We start from the raw sequence: 19,301 nt of genomic DNA on the forward strand, positions 1-19,301 counted from the left end.
TTTTGTGGAATTCAGTCACTTTTAAAAAACACAACAGAAAACCCTTCCACAGACTTGCAGCAATATTTTGTCTGTAAATAATCTAGTGAGCAAGGTCACATTCCCAAGTGAAAGCAGAGGAGGGGAGGGTGGGCAGGGGGGCGGAGGAGGGGTGCGGTGCAGAGGGGTGTGCAGGGGGACCAGGAGCAAAGCAGAAAAGTGGGGGTTGAGGGAAGGGGCTCTGGGGGTAAGAGGCAAGATGATTTCACCTTTCTTTTGCTGGCAGGCCCTGAAGCAGGGACAAGTGACACCTCTGTCCTCCCACACCTTGGCACGCATGCTGGCAGGATGGTGTGCTGGTGCAGAGCCACGTGGGGCTCGGCCTGCCCCGCTGCTGGCTCGCAGGGTCGGTGGCAGCGGCTGGCTGGTGGGCACGGGCAGCCCCGCTCGCCGGGGAGCATCTTGCACCGCTGGTGCATTGCCACGGAGATGGCAACGCTGGGCACTCCCAGGGAAGCAGAGGCTGTCCTGCCCAGGCTCTCCCTACAGACACAGCACAGGATGGGCTGACCCTGGCACCCGGACACCGCAGAGGTGTCCAAGTCCCTGCTCTGCTGGATCGCTGCTGGAGCGGGCTCTCCGCGGCAGCTCCCGTGTGGCCACGGGCACTGCCAGCTGCCGCCAGCCAGGCCATGGGGCCCGGCTTCGCCCTGCCAAGGGGCAGCTCCTCTGGGAGAAAGGAGATGCAAATCTTGCCCGGCTCTGCAGTGCCAGCTCGGGGAGTTCAAAGCCGTCTGCCGGCCGTGTGGCAGCGAAGGGAGCGGGAGCACGATGGGAAACCACCCACAGCCCTGGATCGAGTGTAGAGCAGATGGCAGAACAAACACCACTGGGATTTCTGTTTCACATAATCTTTTGCCCTTCTCACTCCCACGTTTAACCTTTTCCTCCCATGGAGCTGATCTTCACTTGGAAAAAGTGACCAGGGACACCAGAAGGGCTTCAGAGTGGCAGGTGGTGGTGTGCTCTGCACATCACCAAGGACAATGCACAAGACCGCAGAGCATTTTTTTTTTCTTTTTAAATATTCAGGCTAGTTTTTTTGTCATTTTGTGCCCTTTTCAAAAGAGTTTATGACAAATTAGGGGGTTTTTTCTAGACCAGGGGAAGGGTAATGCCAGTATGGCAGAGAGTTGGCAACATGACTGGCAGTAAGGACTTTTAAGGATGCTGGGTTCATGCTACAGCTGTGAGTGTGACTTGTGCTGAGCAGCAGCCTCGCACAGGAGGGGTGCTCACACAGGGACTGCCAGCAGGGCTGTTGCAGGTATATGCTCTTCAGGGCATGTAAGGATAAGGGAAAAAAAGAAAAAAAAAAGAAAAAAATTCAACCCCTGCACATGTTTTACAGACTTCTCACGCTCTGGAAAGCTCAGGGGTTTCTGTGGAGTTTTGGGTCGGAAACCACTTGCTGACTGGCTGACTCTGCAGGGCTGGGTGTCACCCACAGCAGGCAGTGGCTGGGTGACAGCCCCATGCTGAAGAGGGCATGGTCCCTGCCCAGCGGTGCTGCCCTGTACGGGACTCCACGAGGAGACAGAATCCAGCACAGCCCGGGCAGGAATCAGCCCTCTTTGGCAGAGTTGGCACCTGCTGGGCCATGTCCCATGTTCTGCTTGAAAATGCCACCATCCAGCTGAGGTATGAAATGCTCAAGGAACCACATCACTTGCAGGCTCCCAGTATAATTAGGTTCAACATTTAAAGCCCTTGTCTGTACCAAGGCACCCACCGTGCAATGTGCTGGGTATCAGGAAACAAGCATTTGCCCTGCGTGTCAAGCACCGTCAGCTCTCAGCTGCCGCTGGTCTTGTCGTTACCATTTTACAAGATTACTTTACACCCAGCTGGTGGAATTTGCTCTTATTCACATTATAATCATTAGAAAGTCATCTAACCACCACCCACCCAGTATAGCGCCAACATGACCACTCCTTCATAGCCTTGTGCTTGGCACCAAGAGGCGGCGTGGCCTTGCTGTCAGGGGCAGGACAACACTGGGTGCATCCCAGCACGGCCACGCTTCCAGCGGGCAGGCTGCTGGGACCTCTGGGAGCGCATCTCCCACCTGAGAGGTGGGAAAGCCCCAGGCTGGCAAGGGCACAAAGCAGCCGTGTCCAGCCAGAGGAGCAGGAGGGTCCAGCCTATGTGCAGGAGCGAGCTTTTGCTGCTCTGTTAACAAGAGGTAACACTGCCTGCCCTGCACTGACTCCTTACTGGAGTCACATGGCTCTGCCTGTATTTTAGGAGTTTCCAACGAGCTCATCATGAAGCTTCACGATTAACACTTAGAAATTAATTACAACGGTCTGAGATTCTTCTAAAGACACTAACAGCTACAAGGAAGAAACCAACCAGTCTATTAGCTCAGCACACTACAGACAGTGCTTTCTCTCTAGAACTTTGATGAAGCCAAGCCCTTTTGCACTTTTACTATTATGCATTGCAAATTAAAAGCGCCAGCAAGAGCTCCTGGCTTTGGTGTCAGGCTGCAGAGCAGGCAGCCTGTAGCAGAGCTCCAGATACTATGCGTGGTCCTCCCTGAGGTGCAATGCAGCACAGACGACTTCCCTGCGGTTAGACTGAACCCAGCCATCATTCCCCACAGACCTTGCTGCGTGTAAGCCACATTTTTTTAAAAGAAAAAGTATCTAAAAGCTGTAAGCAGGGTGTGGGGTTCCTGCTGTTACTCACCATGTGCTGAACTGTGCAGAGACAAACAAAAGAGCAGGTTGGGTCAAACACAGGAACTCCCTTGAGTGAACTGTTGTCACAGGTCAGAATCATTAAAGGGATTAAATCCAGAGAGCACAAACTTTCTGCTGTACCAACAGTGGCTCTCTGCAGACAGGCTTTTCTAATTCCCTGCACCATGGTGTCTCTTACTACAGGACATCATGGATTTCAATTGCTGGTGTGGTCCCCTACTGAATTAAACCAGCCATTTTAATAGGTTTAATTCTTAACAGAAATGTGTAAGGCACGTCAGCTCTGACACAAAATGGGTGAACATTCAGAAACCACGAGATTGCCAATTGGCAAATATCAGTTACAGGCTGTAGTACTAGAAACTTATCACAGGCTGGGCAGAAACAAATGGCCTGTTTGAAAGGAGACCGCTTTGAGAAGAAAAGCCAGGTCCTCTCTTCCTCATCTCATTTGAATAAAACAAATAGACCAAGCCCAGGCAGAGAAAAAATCCAACTAAATGATCTTGTTAGTTCAGCACAGAGTTGATTTTTAGACTTCCTACATTTGACTTCAAGTTAATCAGGATTTTATTTTTAACTCAGTTCTCGTTTAAGAACTTCAGTTTGTGACAGGATAATTGTTAAAAGTTTTAAGGTAACATTTTTAAGTGCTGCCAGTAACAGCAGTATTTATGAAGGAATCACACTGACTCTTTTTAAACCTGAAAGCAAGTAATTTCCCAGCTGCGCCAGCTCTCCCCACACCGCATTTTGTCATTGCAAGGATGACCCAGCTCGAGTCTGGTACAGAAAGCAGCCAGAGAAACAGAAGTGAAACCCAGAAGTTTTGTTTTCATTATCCAGACTGAATGAACACAAGAAGTGAAATTATGTGAATAAATAGCACACACTTGATCTTTTTTCCTTCCAATGAATGCCCAATTAGTAAGCCATTTGTAACGGGGCTCTCCCATCCTACCTGGGCTTGGGTACCACCCTGCAGGTCAGACCCACGCTGCACCCCCTCGCGACGGCAGCATGCATGGACACAAAAAGGACGCACCACCAGCACCAATTCCTTCAGCGAGACATGCCAGACCAGATTTTTTGCATACCACAGCAAAACAGCTCACAAACTGCCATATAACACCATTCTGCAACTCACATTTTCTGAGCTCTAACAGTGTCTCGTTTTTTCCGAGTCAAAACAGAAACCCACTGGCCAGTTCAACGCTCTTAAGAAGCCTGATGAATAGATTGCTTTTTCCTTTAATGAGAAGGCAGCTGGGCTCCTGCAACGGCACTGCAGCCCTCGCCCGTGGTTACAATGGATGTCCCTTCAGAAGGGAACTGCGTAGGGAGCAGGTGCAGTGCCAGCAGATAACGCTAACAGCTCCAGTAAGACCATTGTGAACACCACTGCAAGCTGGGAACACCACCGTCTCTGCCACTCAGCCCTGCAAAGCTCCCCGTACACAGCCGAACAGGAAAGACCCAGAACTGGTACGAGCAGCCAGGCGACGGACGCAGCTCAGCCAGCACCTTCACTTCTCTCCCCTCAAACACAAGACCCTGCCCAGCACTCGGGTGCCTTCAAGCGATCCACAATTGATGGCTTCTGCAGGCGTAGGCACATTGGGGCCCCAACAGAACCTACAGCAATTACTGCACGCTAATTGTTAGCTAGGACGAGGCCTGTTGCATCTGCCACCTGCCCGGGAAGTACACCGACGCTGAAGGTCTGAAAGCTGTCATGAGGATTAGACGCAGTCTCGTACTTCAACACCACCCACTCTCCTTCTGCATTTAAAGAAAGGAACAGCGGTGTCTTGCTTCCCTTTTCTGAGGCAGAAAAGAGGATGAGCAGGAGTTTTCAATTGAAATACAGGACTTCATTGAGACAAACTGTCAGGCTGAAACGGGAAAAAAAAAAATAAAAAGATCAGAAGAGTCATACAAATGTAAGTTAGTCTAAACTGCCCCAAAATCAAAGGGGCTTCAGTGATTTAAGCCCTGTTCTTCAATCCTACATCACCATGGCCTCCATGGCAGCAGCGAGTGGCTTGGGGAGCACAGCTCCAGCTGGAACAGGCAGGTTACCCCCCTGTGCCGGGCTCCAGCACCCCGGGCTGTGCCCACACTCCCAGGGTGGCCGAGCAAAGCAGCCTCCAGTGCAGGCTTCCAGCAGAGTCTAAAGCAGCCTGGCTTCAGGCATCAGGAAGCTACAGGCAGCATTGCTGGTACGCTACTGAGTTGCACTGCGGTCTCCTGATTCAGCCTTACAGCTTTCCTGAATTACCCCGTGTTCTTGTAGCTCTTAGGAAAACAACCCCCAGCTTCTCCCAGGCCAAGAACAGTGGCCAGCACTCTCCAAGCTGCACCTTGTAAAGGGTCAGGTTTATGCCAAAGGCTGATGTAACTTTATTCAAGGACATTTCCAGTCAGTTTTCTTCTCTTTTCCAGAGCACACTGTAAAAACCAGCATAATATCCTCTCTGCTATTACTCTGTGGGGCCTGGCAGATCAGGTTACACTGGAAATCAAGATACTGCTATTTTATCTTTGTTCTGCTTGGTATCGGAGAGACATTTCCATGCAACATTTGACCTCTGTTTTGAGCATTTCTTGCCCTGTTATTTGACATGCGTTGCAGCACACATCCCCCTAAGCACCCCACATTTTGGAAACTACCTTCACTTCCCAGCATCAGCCAGCTCGCTCCCACCGTAGCCAAAGTTTCAGGCACCGCAGCCTCCTGGCCGCCCAGGAAGACTGGAGGCAGACACTCAAGAGCATCCAGCTGCCGCAGAAGCAGGCGCCGTCCCTGTGGGAACTTGAGAGAGGAACTGAGCACGACGGTCCCGCACTTAATCCTTTTGCTGAGAGGAGTCAAGCTGGAGTTTAGAGAACTGGAAGTCAGAGAACAAGCAGACGTTTGTTCAGAGCGGGCGGTGTGAGGGGGAGGACCGCCAGCTCCTTCCCGCCTCCACGGGACTTACCATCCCTGAATGTCCCTTTTTGTCCTTCTCCCTGCATCTGTGGCCAGTCGGCACAACGCCGCTCTGTCCGGTGCAGGGCCGCAGCCCCCCTGCACACCTCCCCCGGGGCCCAGTGGCCAGCAGAAGGAGAAGTCAGGTGGCCACTGCCGGCCACAGCAATGCCGACCCGACTTGTTGGGCTGATCTCTCCCAAGAGGAAGTCTGATGCCCACCGGGTGTCTTCCCTCTTGAAGGGCAGAGCCGTGGGCCGACGGGCAGCCAGGGCAGGAGGCCCAACAACAGGCTCGCACCATTTAACAGGCATCAGAGCCACAAGTGCCACAGCAACATCTGACTTGGAGACAGGAGCATGAGACCGCTTTTTAAGAGTTAAGACCAACACCCTCAAAAATTACAGCTGCTCAGTATTACTAATCCGCAAAGGTTGAACTGCTGTCACCTATTGCTCAGTCGTCATCATAACTCCTATCAGAAACTCCAGTTTCAGTAAAAACCATGCATGTGTGAAACGGAGGCAGCAGCAAGTCTTGGCAGAGAAGAAACACGAGCTCTGTTGCTCTCTACAAGCAGAAGCAGCTCTCAGAGGAGTCTGTCTGTACCCAGCTATGTTAGTAAACTTTGGAAAGTTTTGGCCTACAAAACCACCGGGTTATTTCCAGACACAGTGGTGTAGATGGGCCTTTTGGACTGGATTTTCCCCTTAGGTTGTCTTAGCCCTAGCTCTGGCTGCAGAACTCCTCTGCAACGAAGACTGGTATCACACTGCTCTGGTGCTGCACAGCTCTTCATTGCAGGTCAAAGCACCAGCAAGAAGAAAGCAGACTGATGGTAACCACCGAAACACTCACTGTCCGAGTACCATCACCCATCCAATCAAATAAGCAGAAAGTTAAGTTTTTTAAAATAAAAATACTTAACATTTATTCACCGTTGAAGTCACCATAGTAAAATTGTACACGCTATGAGTAACCCAGGAACGTTATTAAAAAGTACCAGAAACATAAGGCAATTTGTACAACCATTGAAAGAAATACACAGCATGTTGAAAATAGAGTGAAATATTACTCAAACAAGACAACGCTTGATACGCACTAGAGTGACAAGAACCAGCATTAAGTTTTAAACAAAAATAAAGATGTCATGGCTACAAGTATTATACAGTGATAAATACTTCAAAAATATATTAAGATATATGGAAATTCTCGTTTTGTCAAGGAAATCCAGAGAAATTCCAGCCTCCACTGGATTTCAATATACCAATTAAGGTTTAATATTTAAATTCCTTTCAGTACAAATCAGTACTGCAGCCATTACTGTCCTGTATCAATACTTATCTTCTTGTAGTGTAATGAAATCAGCCTTATGTTATATTAAGCCCTAATGCCTCTCGCATCACAGGCGCTAATTGCTCTAAATCAACCAATGAGTTGCCTTTCAGTAACAAGTGCTGTGCACTGCATTTGAAGCCATAAACCACGTTAAATCACAGTCAACGTTCGCCCAATTTACAGTATTAATGGAAGGCAGGTTCAAAGACTTGCCTCCATGTAAATAAGACGTCTCAAACACAGGGTTTAGTAGCAAGTCCACCATAACGTTTTCCTAGCATAACATCGAGCACTCAGAAGTTACAGTACATGAACCATGCTAAGGTTTAGGTTACACCTTCAAAAAGAAAGTCCAGAGGATGTTTGGAGATGACAGATTTTGAACATGCACAAATGGTAGTTTAGTACACATTTGTTTGTGCTGTTACTGGGTAGCGAGTGAAGCAGTTTATAGCCAAGGATTTGGTGAGACGCTTTTCCGAGCCAGTTTAAAAATATAAACTTCTTCTTAGAGAGTCTGTTCTATAGAAAATAGATTGAAATCTGGTAAATTGTCAGTTTTGAGAGTACTTTCCCGTGGCAAGATCCGTTCATCAGCCTACCGCACCACCAAGAGAAAAGCCAATCCTGCTATCCCAAAGCCCGCTGCGGCCATGATGGCATTGCTTATGGTACTGCTCTGGTCAGCCGTCTGGGAGCCGTGTCCGCCGAAGAAGCGACAGAAGCCATCCTAGAAAAGCAAGAGAAAGGACATTGAGTTGGTTGGCTTACAGCTAACTGTCTTCGGACATAGTTTGGTTCACACTTCCAGCACAGCGTTTGTCAGCTGTGGAAGCCTCTATTCTAATCGGGAAAGTCTAAGCCTGCTGCATTGGGCACACAGAAAGGCTTTGGGAGAGCCTTCGCTCTGGGAGAGCCTTCGCACAAGGTGTCTGAAAGCACCAGCTACAAGTGTTTGTACACTTTGCTCAAAAGACAATGGCAAACTTCCTATCAATATGCTCAGCATGTCAATACGTTATTTTTGCCCTTTTAGGCAAGTTTCTGACGGGAGCTGCCAGCATTGTTCCCCCTCATTCAAGTTTCAGAAAGGATCTGAAACACAGGATATGGAAATTTCCACTTGAAAGACAGGAGCCCGAAGCCGGTCCCATCTCGGTGGACGCAGGGCTGGTCACACACTCTCCTGGAAGGGCCAAACGGACACTGCTCGGAGCTGACCTGCGACAGAGGAAAGCTGGCAGCTGCTCTCCCAGATCGTTATTTGTGATAATCAGAAGTGGCAGCAATACAACTCCAGATGGTCATGTTTGAACTCTGCTCCGCAGATGTCTATGTAAACAAGTTATACTCTTAATTTCTTCCGGAACTTTGTTCTTTACACTTTAATTTGTGCGAACAGGCAATGTGATTTTGCCAAGTGATGGTGTACATCGCAGCCAACCGCCACGCTGTTCCGAGCAGTCAGACCGACCAGCGACCACTGGAAAACTAAGTTCATTTTGGTCTCTGGAAAAGTCAACGAAACCAGTGACTGCTTCCCCCAATTTCTATTTTTAGTGCTTATTTGTACTGGCATCAAATATTCCACTAGGACTGAAAATAGGGAATGTGCAGTTCTGTGGGATAGCTGACATTTTGTTCAGAAACGCAAGCGGAGCTGCACGGATGCCTTAAAAACATGCGTCTGAAAGTCAGAGCAGCCACCGCTTTAGATCTCAACGTACATGAAGGCGACTGCCCACACCTTCCCCAGCCCCCGACCCGACCAGTTCCAGGACAAGCAGGAACCAGAGCAGCAGGTCTAGCGGACGGGTGGCTTCGCACACAGGCGTTATTTACAGACAGGCACACCGGTGTTTTGTGTTTACGCTCGGGAGAAGACCTGTGCCAGCCTGCCCTCCAAAATCCGAAGGCTGCGGACCGGAGGCGACAGGAAACCTTGTCCCCACGAGCCAGCTGCATCATTCCAGTATTTTTAGGAGGCTGCAGCCTGACAAAGCTGGCCACTGGCACCTTCAGAGAACTGGCCTAAGCCGCAACGCAGGACACCCGCCGGCACCGTAAATACCGCAGCGGGTGCCCGCTGCATGTCGCTCTGAATTAGCCAGACCCCGCAGACGCTCTGCAGCCCTTCCCCGCGGACACCTCCCCGCCGGTGCCGCGCACGCCATCCCCGGTAGGTACCCCGGCACGTTTCCCCGGCAATACCCCCCAGGGCCAAAGCTGCAGCACGGCGCCGGGGGGCTGCCCGGCTCCGCCAGACGGGCCTCCCGGTACCCACCCCGGGCCGGGCTCCCGGCTCCGCGCCGCCGGTCTTCCCGGGGCCGCCCCCCCGCCTCCCGCCCCGGTCCCCGCTCACCCATCCGCCGTGCGCCTCCAGCCACTCGCCCCGCTCCTCGGCCAGGTAGGCGGCCAGCGCGGCGGCCAGGCAGCGCGGCCCGTCGCCGCAGCCCCGCTCGGCCAGCGCGGCGGCCAGCGTGCCGGCGAACACCACCAGCGCCAGCAGCCGGCCCCAGTTGAGGCCGCCGTCGGCCTCCAGCTGCGCCGCCACCCGCTCCAGCAGCGCCGCCGCCTCCCGCGGCTCGGCCCGCGCCAGCGGCGCGCAGGAGCGGAAGAAGGGCCGCTCCCGCCGCTCCAGCTCGGCCGCCGCCCGCCGCAGCGTGGCCGCCGTGGGGCTGGGGGGCAGCGCGGCGCCGCCGCCGCGGTGCTGGAAGTAGTCCTCCAGCAGCAGCGCCGTCTCCTCCTTCAGCGAGCCCGGCATGGCGGCGGCCCCCGGCGCCGGCCCCGCAGCAGCAGCAACAGCAGCCGCAGCCGCAGCAGCTGCCGCCGACTAAGAGGCGGGGCGGCCCCTCCGCCCGGCCCGGCCCGGCCCGGCCCAGCCCGCCCCGGGGCGCCGGGGAGCGCTCCGCTCCCCTCCTCCGGGGCGGGGCCCGGCGCGGGGCGGGGGGGGGGTCGGCCCCGGGCCGGCGCGGGGGTGCTGCCGGGGGGGGGCACCTACTGCACAAAGCCGGGGGGTCCCCGGGCCAGGCGCTGCGTTGGCGGGTCCGTCCGGCCTCATACGGGGCTTTTGTCCACAGGAGTGGCCCGAACCTGGCGTTCTCTGCACCGAAGGAGCTTGAGGGTCTCTAGGGCGGGAGGGTGCGTGCGCTCTGTATTTACCAGATGCAGCGGCGTTTGCTTTTTGATGGGCACGTGCGCGAGATGTAGGATTAGGAGCTTTGTGGTGGGTCCTTCGCTACTGCTGCTGTAAAATAAAATGGCTGAGAACAACACCGGCCAAGTGATGCCATTGGCACGGCACCACCGAGCCCGCTCAGCCAGAGGCCTGCCCTGCGGCCCAGCCCTGCCCTGCAGCCCGTGACCACCAGCAGCTGCTTAACAGACCGTCAGAACCCCCGGTACCACCTCAGGGTTTATGGCAGGAACACCCACCCTGCGCCGCCTGCGCACTCCCGCTGAGGCTCCGATGGTGGCCCGGTGCAAAGTGTGGCTGTGGCTGCCCCCTCGCTGGCAGGGCTCAAGGCCAGGTTGGACGGGGCTTTGGGCAACCTGGGCTAGTGGAAGGTGTCCCTGCCCATGGCAGGGGAGGTGGAACTAGATGATCTTTAAGGTCCCTTCCAACCCAAACCAGTCTATGATTCTCACCTCTCATCACACAATGGGCTCAAGGTGCCCCACGTGCCAGCACGGGACTGCTGAGCTGCACCCCACCTATCTTGAGTTACAGCACTCTTGTCTCCATTTTACACCCCTGTTAGAAAATCTAAAAATAGATGGTTGGAATAAATCCTATTGCAATTTCTTAGATCACTATCAAGAGTTGGCCTGATCTCTTAGTCATTCCTAAGGCAAACTCTCTTAGTTTTACATCCCCATATTTGGCTTTTGTTTTGTTTTTAAGCAGAGAAATCTAGTCTGTGTTTATGTGCTAGAGCAGTAGCTGGAATGATATCTTTACTTTTCACCAGTGCTTTACACATATCCTTTTTAAACTAGAGTTTTCCTTACGATTGTTAATCCTCAAGCAGGAATTTCCTATTGCATTTCTCACAGCAGGAGAGCAAGAGGGAGAGGCTGCTCTTTCTCTAGCAATATCCTTTTCCACCCTTCCTGTTTATATAGCATTTTTGTTTAACAGGACGGAGCCGTCTGACAGTGATTGTGCCCGAGCTATAGCTCCCTTGCTCTCCATATGCTTAACCTGGTCACAGCCCGCTTGCGTCGCCTTTCCAGCCCCGCTTTTCCTTCACTCCTGGCTTGGCTGAGGAGCGGGTCAGGAAGGTAGGGCCAGTGCTGGGGCTCTGGGATGTGATGCTGCTGCTCCACTGCTGCACCCAGAGCGGCACAGCTGTTCTCCAAGGCTAGGGGAAAAGGACAAGACGTGGGTTAAAACCTCTCCGTCTGGAAAGGAATAGATGTTTTTGAGGCACAAATAGCCTGACAGACCAAAGTGGGGGGTGTCTCAAAACACTGGGTTTTCCAAAGCCTCCCTGGCCAACCTTTAGTGAGTCAGAAATACAATGGATACTTCAGTGCCCTGTTCCTCTATCTTCATTTATCTAACGGGAAGTTAAGGCCCATCCTGGTTCACGGTTTTCACCATTACTTCAGAACAAAAATGTGATTTTCACAGGTGCCAAGTCCATGCAGCCCAACTTAAGAGTCCACAGGCAGTGGCCCTGAAGCGCAAGAACCGTGGGATTTCTCCTTGCAAGAACAGAAGTGCAAAGACGCGATGTCAGCCTCATCCTCGCTGGAACTGGTGATTGTTTGGGCACTGACGTCACTCAGAACAAGCTGGCTCAGCACTTTCCCCAGCCCCTCAGAGGAAAAGAAATGAAACAACGTGCCTAAATTAAGGAGGTGCTTTTTTCAGTGTCTAAACTGAGCATTTCCACCACTCACCTTCATGCTGACCACAAAACCTACACTAAAGTGGAGAGGACAGCTGACCCCAGCACCTCTACTGACAAGGCAGAAAGCCGAACTGCTGCATCTCAAGGTGATCTGCAAATATGGTTTAGCCAAACAGTGACAGCTCGAGCCCTCAACAGCATTTCGGTGGCCAGCTTTCAGTGGCATCCCACTGCAATGCGAGGAGAATCCTGCGCTCCCACAAAACACACACACTGCATTTTTCCACTGCATTCCTGAGTATGGTGATAAGGATCTGGAAAGAAAACATCATGTTAGCTGTGATCCTTCTGAGCAGGATTACCCAACCTCAACTCTGGGCTACTGAATGAAGAAGTAGCTCAGATGGAGTTTCAGGTATTTTCAAGGACTGCTCGCTCTCAACTGCTGTGGCTCACCTTGGGTATTTCCAGAAGATATTCCAGAAGCAATTTTCTGGTAGATCTGGATTTTGCCCTAGATTGGTGCAGGACAAATGATCTAAGAAACTCTATGGTGCAAAAAGTAAATGCCAAAAAAACAGAAAAAACAGCTACAAGTACCTAACTGATGGGAAAAACAACTATATACATGTTCTCAGTATGTAAAATACAATTTATTGTATTTAGGCCATTCATAAGTATCAACACAATGTAGTATGTTTGAAACAAACATCTTACCAATAAATACTATCTAAACATTAATCTTTTGATCAAACATGTACAGTGTATTGACTCAATATTGCACAGTGAGCTCTATATGACATTTCCATAGTGCATTCAGTTTGTTACAGGGATAGTTTGCCACAAACATTGCAAGGCATCAGAGTTGACTTTTCCAAGTGAAAACAGCTGAACTATTTCATTAGGGACTGAGGGCTGATACAAATGTCAGTGTCCTAGGTTAATTGGTTATGGATTCATGGAACCTAATGTTTTCGTGAATGAGGAGACTTTTTTTCTAATACAATCTTTATAGAATTGTAAAAAAAAAATCACCCTTTCCAACAGAATGAGGATATTATCATCAAACTTATGTGAACAGCCAACTCCAGTGATCAGTGAGCTTGTGACTCGTTTCAATCTAAATATAAATCATATCTTTGATCTTTCCAGAGATGTATCTCACTGCTTGCATTTCAAAGGCCAGACCGTGCAAGACGCCAGCATTAATTACTCCTGCACTTTGCTCCCTATGTGCCTCTGCTCAGGTTAGACTCAGTACCTGTCGGTATGAGCAGAGGCAACACATGCTGGTCTCTACAGTTTTCAACGTATAAATGCAGATATAACGTCCCAATAGTTCTATAATTGTATAAAACTGTATCTCAGCTTTATCTGATTAAATTTTAATTCTACAGCATCAGCTCCACATGGGGGTAGTCCTGCCAGTTTGTATTGTGTTACCATGCTCACACAGAGGGCTGGGTGCTGCCAGCGATGTGACTGCTGTACTGCCTCCCCGAAGCCCAGTGGCTCCTCGATCAGATGGGCTCTGGTGAGCACGGCACCAAACGCTGGCAGGACTGTGGCTCACAGCAGGTTTTCAACAACTCACTGTTCATTCTCAAGTCCAATTACGACAAAACTATCTCCACCAGTGGGAGATTACTGTTAGAGTGAGGACTGTACAATTTGGCTTGTAAGGTTTGACCCACATTTGCATGAACTTACACTGCTCTGATGCTGCAGAAGGACCTTAAAACGGGCATATACTGCCTTAATACACATTTAAGCTACACTGCCCTCCAAAGTGGTATGAACTGCTCAAAATACAAATAAGAATCATGATCACAGAATGACTATGACTGACTTGGAAAAGATTTGACCATCAATATAACAGTGCTCAGTGCTTAGCTGTAGTATCTCTTAGTGCTTAGCATGTAGTATTCCTTTAAGTAAAAGAAAATTCACTCACCAAGTGATACAATTAAAAATTTCTAAGAAACTACTGGTTAAGTATTACCTCATGATCATGTAAATCATGTTTATACCCCTCCTCTTTGCAGTTTATCAGTTTGTATATATTTAGATTCTTTATATTCAGGTAACAGAGATGAAATACTTATTTCTACCTAAAAAGACAGTAGGCAAAAACAGGGATTGAAAGGATTCCTTTTTTGTACAAAAAATACACTTTTATGACAACAACTGGTACCTTCACAGTAGGTCCTTTGCTCCTCTACTTACTAACAAGGTTCAGTCATCCATAACGCCATCATAAAGTATCAGAATTGTTTTTCTTTCCGCTTTTCAACACCAGAATTCAATGCACTACTACGGAATGTTTCCGAACTCTTATGCTACATCCTGATAAAATCAGGAATCTTTTTTCCTTTTTTCTTTTTTTTTTTTAATTTTACTTTAAAAAGGAACGCAATTCATGCAAATAAATACATAATGTGCACTGAACTACTCAATTCTAGGATACAAGTGACTTCAGAGAAAAGTCCCTTCATAATTATCTAAACTAGTTCTAATAAAAGAAGATAGTTTCAAAACAGAATTAAAAACATCTCATTTTACTACAAGTTGATGTTTGCTATGTGTTCAAGCAGATTACATTTTCTACCTAGCTGTGTTAATCTGTGGGTTCAGTGTCACGCTTTTGTAGTGTAGCGAATACTTGATTTTGAGGGGTGGCTTTTTTATGCAGTTTTTGTAGTCCGGGGTTTGTCTTCATTTGATTCTGCATACAGGATCTCAGGTTAAGCCCAGATCTGCAGAGAGAGTTGAACAATCATTTATGACATTGACTATTCTATCAAACGTTTAATTAAAATTTGGCAAGGGAGTCAGATTAGTGGTACAGAGTATCAGCAGCAATTATATTATTTAACCCATACATTCAAAATTTAACAGTTCTGCTATCACTTCGTGGGAATTTTTTAATTTGAATTTTCTGATCATGTTTTACGCTGTGTTTTTATATCCTTGTTAGTCCCTCTAGAGCCAATTTTCCTGTAACAACCCTTCCTCCCCGTCCCTTTTTTTTAAACAATCAAACAAACAAAGAAACATCCAAAGTAGGTGCTCCCAGCACTTACTCGGAGAGTGTGGTCCCAGGAGCCCGAGCAGAATGCTGTTCCATCAGGAGAGACCCGCAAGGTGCTGACACGATTTTCATGTCCGAACAGAATGGATACACGGGACCCTTTCAGTACATCCCAGACATTTATGGTGTAATCATTATAGCCTGCAAACAGCAGGCGACCTACAAAGAGAATGAGATTTTACAAAGTGAGGCCTTAAGTAGCTAACACATCTTGACTTCCACAAGGGCCTTCTAGAGGACATTCATTCATCACGCAGTGAGCCACAACCCAGCTTTCCTGTGCCACCCTCTGCACACAGCAAGCCCTGACCACTGCTTCCCCCAGGTTGGCTGTGCTCCTGTTAGACACCCCTGCTCCACTGCTGAGCTATCCATACTAAATGCTGAACCAATTAAACTTTATTAGTTAAAAATATAGTTAAAATTGAGTTAAATTATGTAGAAACTGTTCAGTCATTAGAGACGGGGGATGACTCCAAATCATGACAGACTGAAGAGCACTTCAGCAGCTAATGCAGGGTAGTAATATTTTGCTCAAACTTTAAGCAAGAAGTTGAATACAAATGGTTGAATGATGAGTAGACAATTTGGTGATTCATTGTCCCCAGCAGGACAAGCTGAGGTGCTTGAGACATTTGCCTGTCCCAGGCAGAGGGCACTTCACCCTCTCATCCCCGCCCAGGGTGACTGAAGAAGCTCTGCATTTGTGTTGGGGCAGGAGAGAAGACTCGAGCTCATGTATCCAGATTTGTAGTGAAAAATGGTAATGTCTCTGTTTTCATGCTCCTCTAACATACTTTTACTGTCCATTAATCGTTTATTATCCTTTAAAAACTATGTAAGTGCGCTTAATAGTCTAGTTATATTTCGTGTTTCCTTTGAAATGTTTTTAATCATTATTGTGAAATTCTAGTCCAGTTGTAGTTAATGGCAAAGTATTTCCTGCCTTCAGTAGGGCCAGGAAAATACTTTTCATTGCTACAATGAAGCAATAGCCAGCTAGGTTACTTAAAGAGTAATTATTTTTAGAGGGAAAAAAAAGGCTTCCATGCATTAAAAGTTTCTTTTGGTACTTATTATTACTTTTAGTAACAAATGCTTTATCAAATTAAAGTCTCAAAATTTTACAGTTCCCCTCAAATCCCAACACTAAGATAACCTCCAAAGTTCAGGTCTCACCGCTTAGAGAGAAGTCCACACTGGATGCTCCAAAAATGATGCTCTCTTTGGAATAAATTGCTACTTCTCTGTCTGCACGAAGGTCATATAAACGACACTAGGATTAAAACAAAACCAGCACACATGCCTCAGTAAAGGCTGGAGTCAATGGCTACTGCATTTCATTGAAAAAACGTGAGCGGGAAGGACTGCAGCCTAACAGGCATCATGGGAAGCGGCTTCTTTCCTTCCGCTATTTCTGCCCGCTGTAGCTGGGACTCCTCTGGAGTCTAACAGGAATCTAAGCAACACAAGGCTCTTTTGTATAAACTGAGTTAAGAACTTGCTTTTCCAAACCACTTCTCTAAGCCTCCTGCCTGTCCTGCTATAAAGTGGTGGGCTTTGGACCATGGCTACCCACTGAAAGTCTCCCCACCCACCCTCTTGCTTCCCCACTGCGGTTTCCTACATATTAGGGCATCCTGCTGCTGAGGAGGTGCACAGAGAGACAGCCTCTAAAGACAACAGTTGAGCCACAGCTGGAGTCTGGGAAACAGAGGATTAAATCTCTAGTCATCTTTGAGAAAACAGACCACGTGGCACAGTGCTCAGACAGTCCCTTGGCACAGGGAAGCCTAGATGGTAGTCCTCGCTCTGGGTAAGACAGGATAGCAAACAGACCCTGCCCTCCCATGAGGCCTCTCTGTCTGAAAAAACCCACATGAAAATAATTCAAGTGAAATAATATATTTTTATACAGATCTTTGGTTTTTACTTCTCATGAAAAATCCCCAATCACCTCTACAACCTGCACTTCCTGTCTGTATCATTTGCCAGCATACTTAGGCTTGTTTAACGTGAAAACAATGTATACAGCCCAGACTTCGGTGCCATGCAGAAAAGCAGTCTGTTAGCCCTGAAATCAAAATGCACTTTTGAAACTCTTTGAACTAAAACCCTTCCTCAATAAGTTAAGTTTAAGCAAACACTGGCCAGATGGGTTTGCTAATATTAAGAATTCGCTAATGAAAAATGGCTGGTATTCAAGCCTGCACATAAAGAAGAGGCTGCTTCACTCACAGGGCGGTGGGGAGCTGCCAGGTATGTGAAGTCCAGGTCTCCCAGTGCTCCACACTGATGAATATTTCCATCAGAGTGTCCTGATAGGGAGTCGGGGTCACCGCAGGTGACAGCACTGCCATGTGAGCATGCTTTTATGGTTTCCCTCCAGACAGTCAGGATTATCTGTTCCTCAAAATCCCTAAGTATATAAATCAGGTCAAGGATACCAGTCAGCATATCAGTCCATAATGCTGAAAACACCAACCTCTTCATTTAAAGAATGAAGTGGATGGAAACTGCCAAAACCTCCATCAAAAGTACAGAAATGGAATTTCCCATTCTCCTGCTCAAGTTGGGGGTGTCAGGAGTAGTTAAGAGAGAAAAAAAAAAAAAAATCAAGTAAATTAATAAGCACAGGAGCCCAGAGCCTGTGGTACTGGGCATAAAAAGAGAGTGCTCTCATTAGAATTTAATGATGGACAATTTCTCCATCTCACTCCCTCAGCATTTCAACTGCTCAAAGTACTGCAGGCAAATGGGCAGAGAACCACTAGGCTCACCACAGAGCTAGAGGTATTAATTTATAATTGCAGCTTTTAGACCTAAAAGCAGTGTACATTCTCTCCAGAAGTCTTGGAAGGTCTCCACATCCAGTGAAGACAAAGGGAATGCTTCTATTGAGTTTAGCTAGTATTGGAGCAGACTCAAAACATGCTCTGAAGGCAAAGTACTTTAGAAAGAATCTTCACCCTCATGCAATTTGGTATGATGTTTGAATAAATTGGAGAAACAAGGTGCCAGGTGCCTAGCAAACATCTGGCTCTTGAGTTAACTGCCAGCTCAGTCCTGCAGGGCTGTGGTACAGGCAGAGCCTGGTCCCCCATGGGGATCCACCAGTTGCAGTGAGATCAACCAGCTGTGTGCATCACTTAGGGGCCCAAAGGCACCAAGAGGTTAAGTGGCATTTTTCACACGATGCGCTGACCAGAATTACCTGTCAATGCATACTGTGGCCTTCCTAGCCGCTTGCTCAGAGATAAGATCCAGTAAGAGTTATTATATCATCTAGGATGACCTGGATGTGGTGGTGACACATTGCAGTGAAAAGCGCTGGCAGTGAGTCAGGCTGACAGTGAGGAGATGGCCCTGGCCAAGGCCACCCTGGGGCTGCGCGCGCAGGATGCACAGAGCTGCAGAGGCCAGCTGACAGCATCTGCCCAGCTCCACGCTCAGCTCATGCTCAGCTCAGCTCATGCTCAGCTCAGCTCACGGCCCCTCCGCTTGCCGGGACACACGCGCTCGTGTGCAGGCTCCCTTCATGCCCTTGTGCTGTGCTGCTCCTTCTGACACGTTTCATCTGGTTCCTCCCATGTTGTGACCAACAACTACATGAAGCCAAATCTCTTCCAGTAAGACAAGTAATTTTGATCATGAAACTTCAAAACACAGAAAATCTGAAATTAATATCTGGACAGTACCTAATGTAGAAAAGTTTGCAGAAGTGACCTACAAAGTGTTACTAGCTTTCCCTATAGCATTATATATAGTATTTAATATGTATTATATTATAGCACAATTATTTCTGCAACTTTGGTGTCACAGGCCCAGTTTAGTCACTTAAAGGTCCTCTGTGGATGTGACCTAGTCTTTCAGGAAAATCTGACTTAGGAAGCAACAGAACTTCCCTAAATTAGGTTGCTGAATTAACATACCGTGGCATCGTCTGAACCAGAGGCAAAAGCATCTCCACTTGGGTAATATCTGTGCATGAGTAAAAAAAAGACCAGAACACATTACATGACTTGGATGAGGTCAGACTTCAAAAATAGAACCAGTGCATTGCTCAACATTGCAACTGTGTCCTCTCCCAGAAACATACTGACCTGACACTGTTGATATCTGAATCGTGGGTTTCAAATGACTGGATGCACTGACCAGACCGCATATCCCAAACCATGGCTTTCTTGTCACATCCCTAATAAGACAAAAAAAATTCACCACAGCTGTGCAAATGGTGACATTCACTCCTCAAGTGCCTGACACACATCATCAAGCTGAGCTACATTCAAAGGCTC

General features: G+C 48.5%; 2 protein-coding genes and 1 long non-coding RNA gene across 3 annotated transcripts in view; 1 reads left to right on the forward strand and 2 right to left on the reverse strand.

The window, feature by feature from the left end:
* Positions 1-6,622: 6,622 nt before the first annotated feature.
* Positions 6,623-9,905, reverse strand: BCL2L10 (BCL2 like 10). The gene is made up of 2 exons (XM_074837023.1): positions 9,419-9,905; positions 6,623-7,786 (listed from the first exon to the last, which is right to left on the reverse strand). The coding sequence occupies exons 1-2, from the start codon at positions 9,818-9,820 to the stop codon at positions 7,655-7,657; spliced, it is 534 nt and encodes a 177-aa protein (XP_074693124.1). The 5' UTR covers positions 9,821-9,905; the 3' UTR covers positions 6,623-7,654.
* Positions 7,794-12,669, forward strand: LOC141928582 (uncharacterized). The gene is made up of 2 exons (XR_012624800.1): positions 7,794-9,235; positions 11,693-12,669. It is a non-coding gene; the product is annotated as an uncharacterized LOC141928582 (long non-coding RNA).
* Positions 12,547-19,301, reverse strand: part of GNB5 (G protein subunit beta 5) — a 31,046-nt gene continuing 24,291 nt past the window's right edge. Inside the window, exons 9-13 of the mRNA XM_074837021.1 lie at positions 19,110-19,201; positions 18,939-18,987; positions 16,186-16,282; positions 14,999-15,165; positions 12,547-14,671 (exon numbers count right to left, since the gene is read on the reverse strand). Coding sequence (XP_074693122.1) covers positions 14,660-14,671; positions 14,999-15,165; positions 16,186-16,282; positions 18,939-18,987; positions 19,110-19,201 — 417 coding nt within the window. The 3' untranslated portion in view covers positions 12,547-14,659. The remainder of the gene's footprint in view (positions 14,672-14,998; positions 15,166-16,185; positions 16,283-18,938; positions 18,988-19,109; positions 19,202-19,301) is intronic.

Source organism: Strix aluco, chromosome 12, assembly GCF_031877795.1.
Source record: "Strix aluco isolate bStrAlu1 chromosome 12, bStrAlu1.hap1, whole genome shotgun sequence".
Classification (NCBI taxonomy): Eukaryota; Metazoa; Chordata; class Aves; order Strigiformes; family Strigidae; genus Strix; species Strix aluco.

What these genes read in the sequence shown, in the direction of transcription:
- BCL2L10 (XM_074837023.1), bottom strand. Translation starts at nt 9,820, where the DNA reads ATGCCGGGCTCGCTGAAGGAGGAGACGGCGCTGCTGCTGGAGGACTAC. An exon ending in TGGAGGCGCACGGCGGATGG is followed by an intron (nt 7,787 to 9,418) that starts GTGAGCGGGGAC and finishes TTGCTTTTCTAG; the next exon opens with GATGGCTTCTGTCGCTTCTT.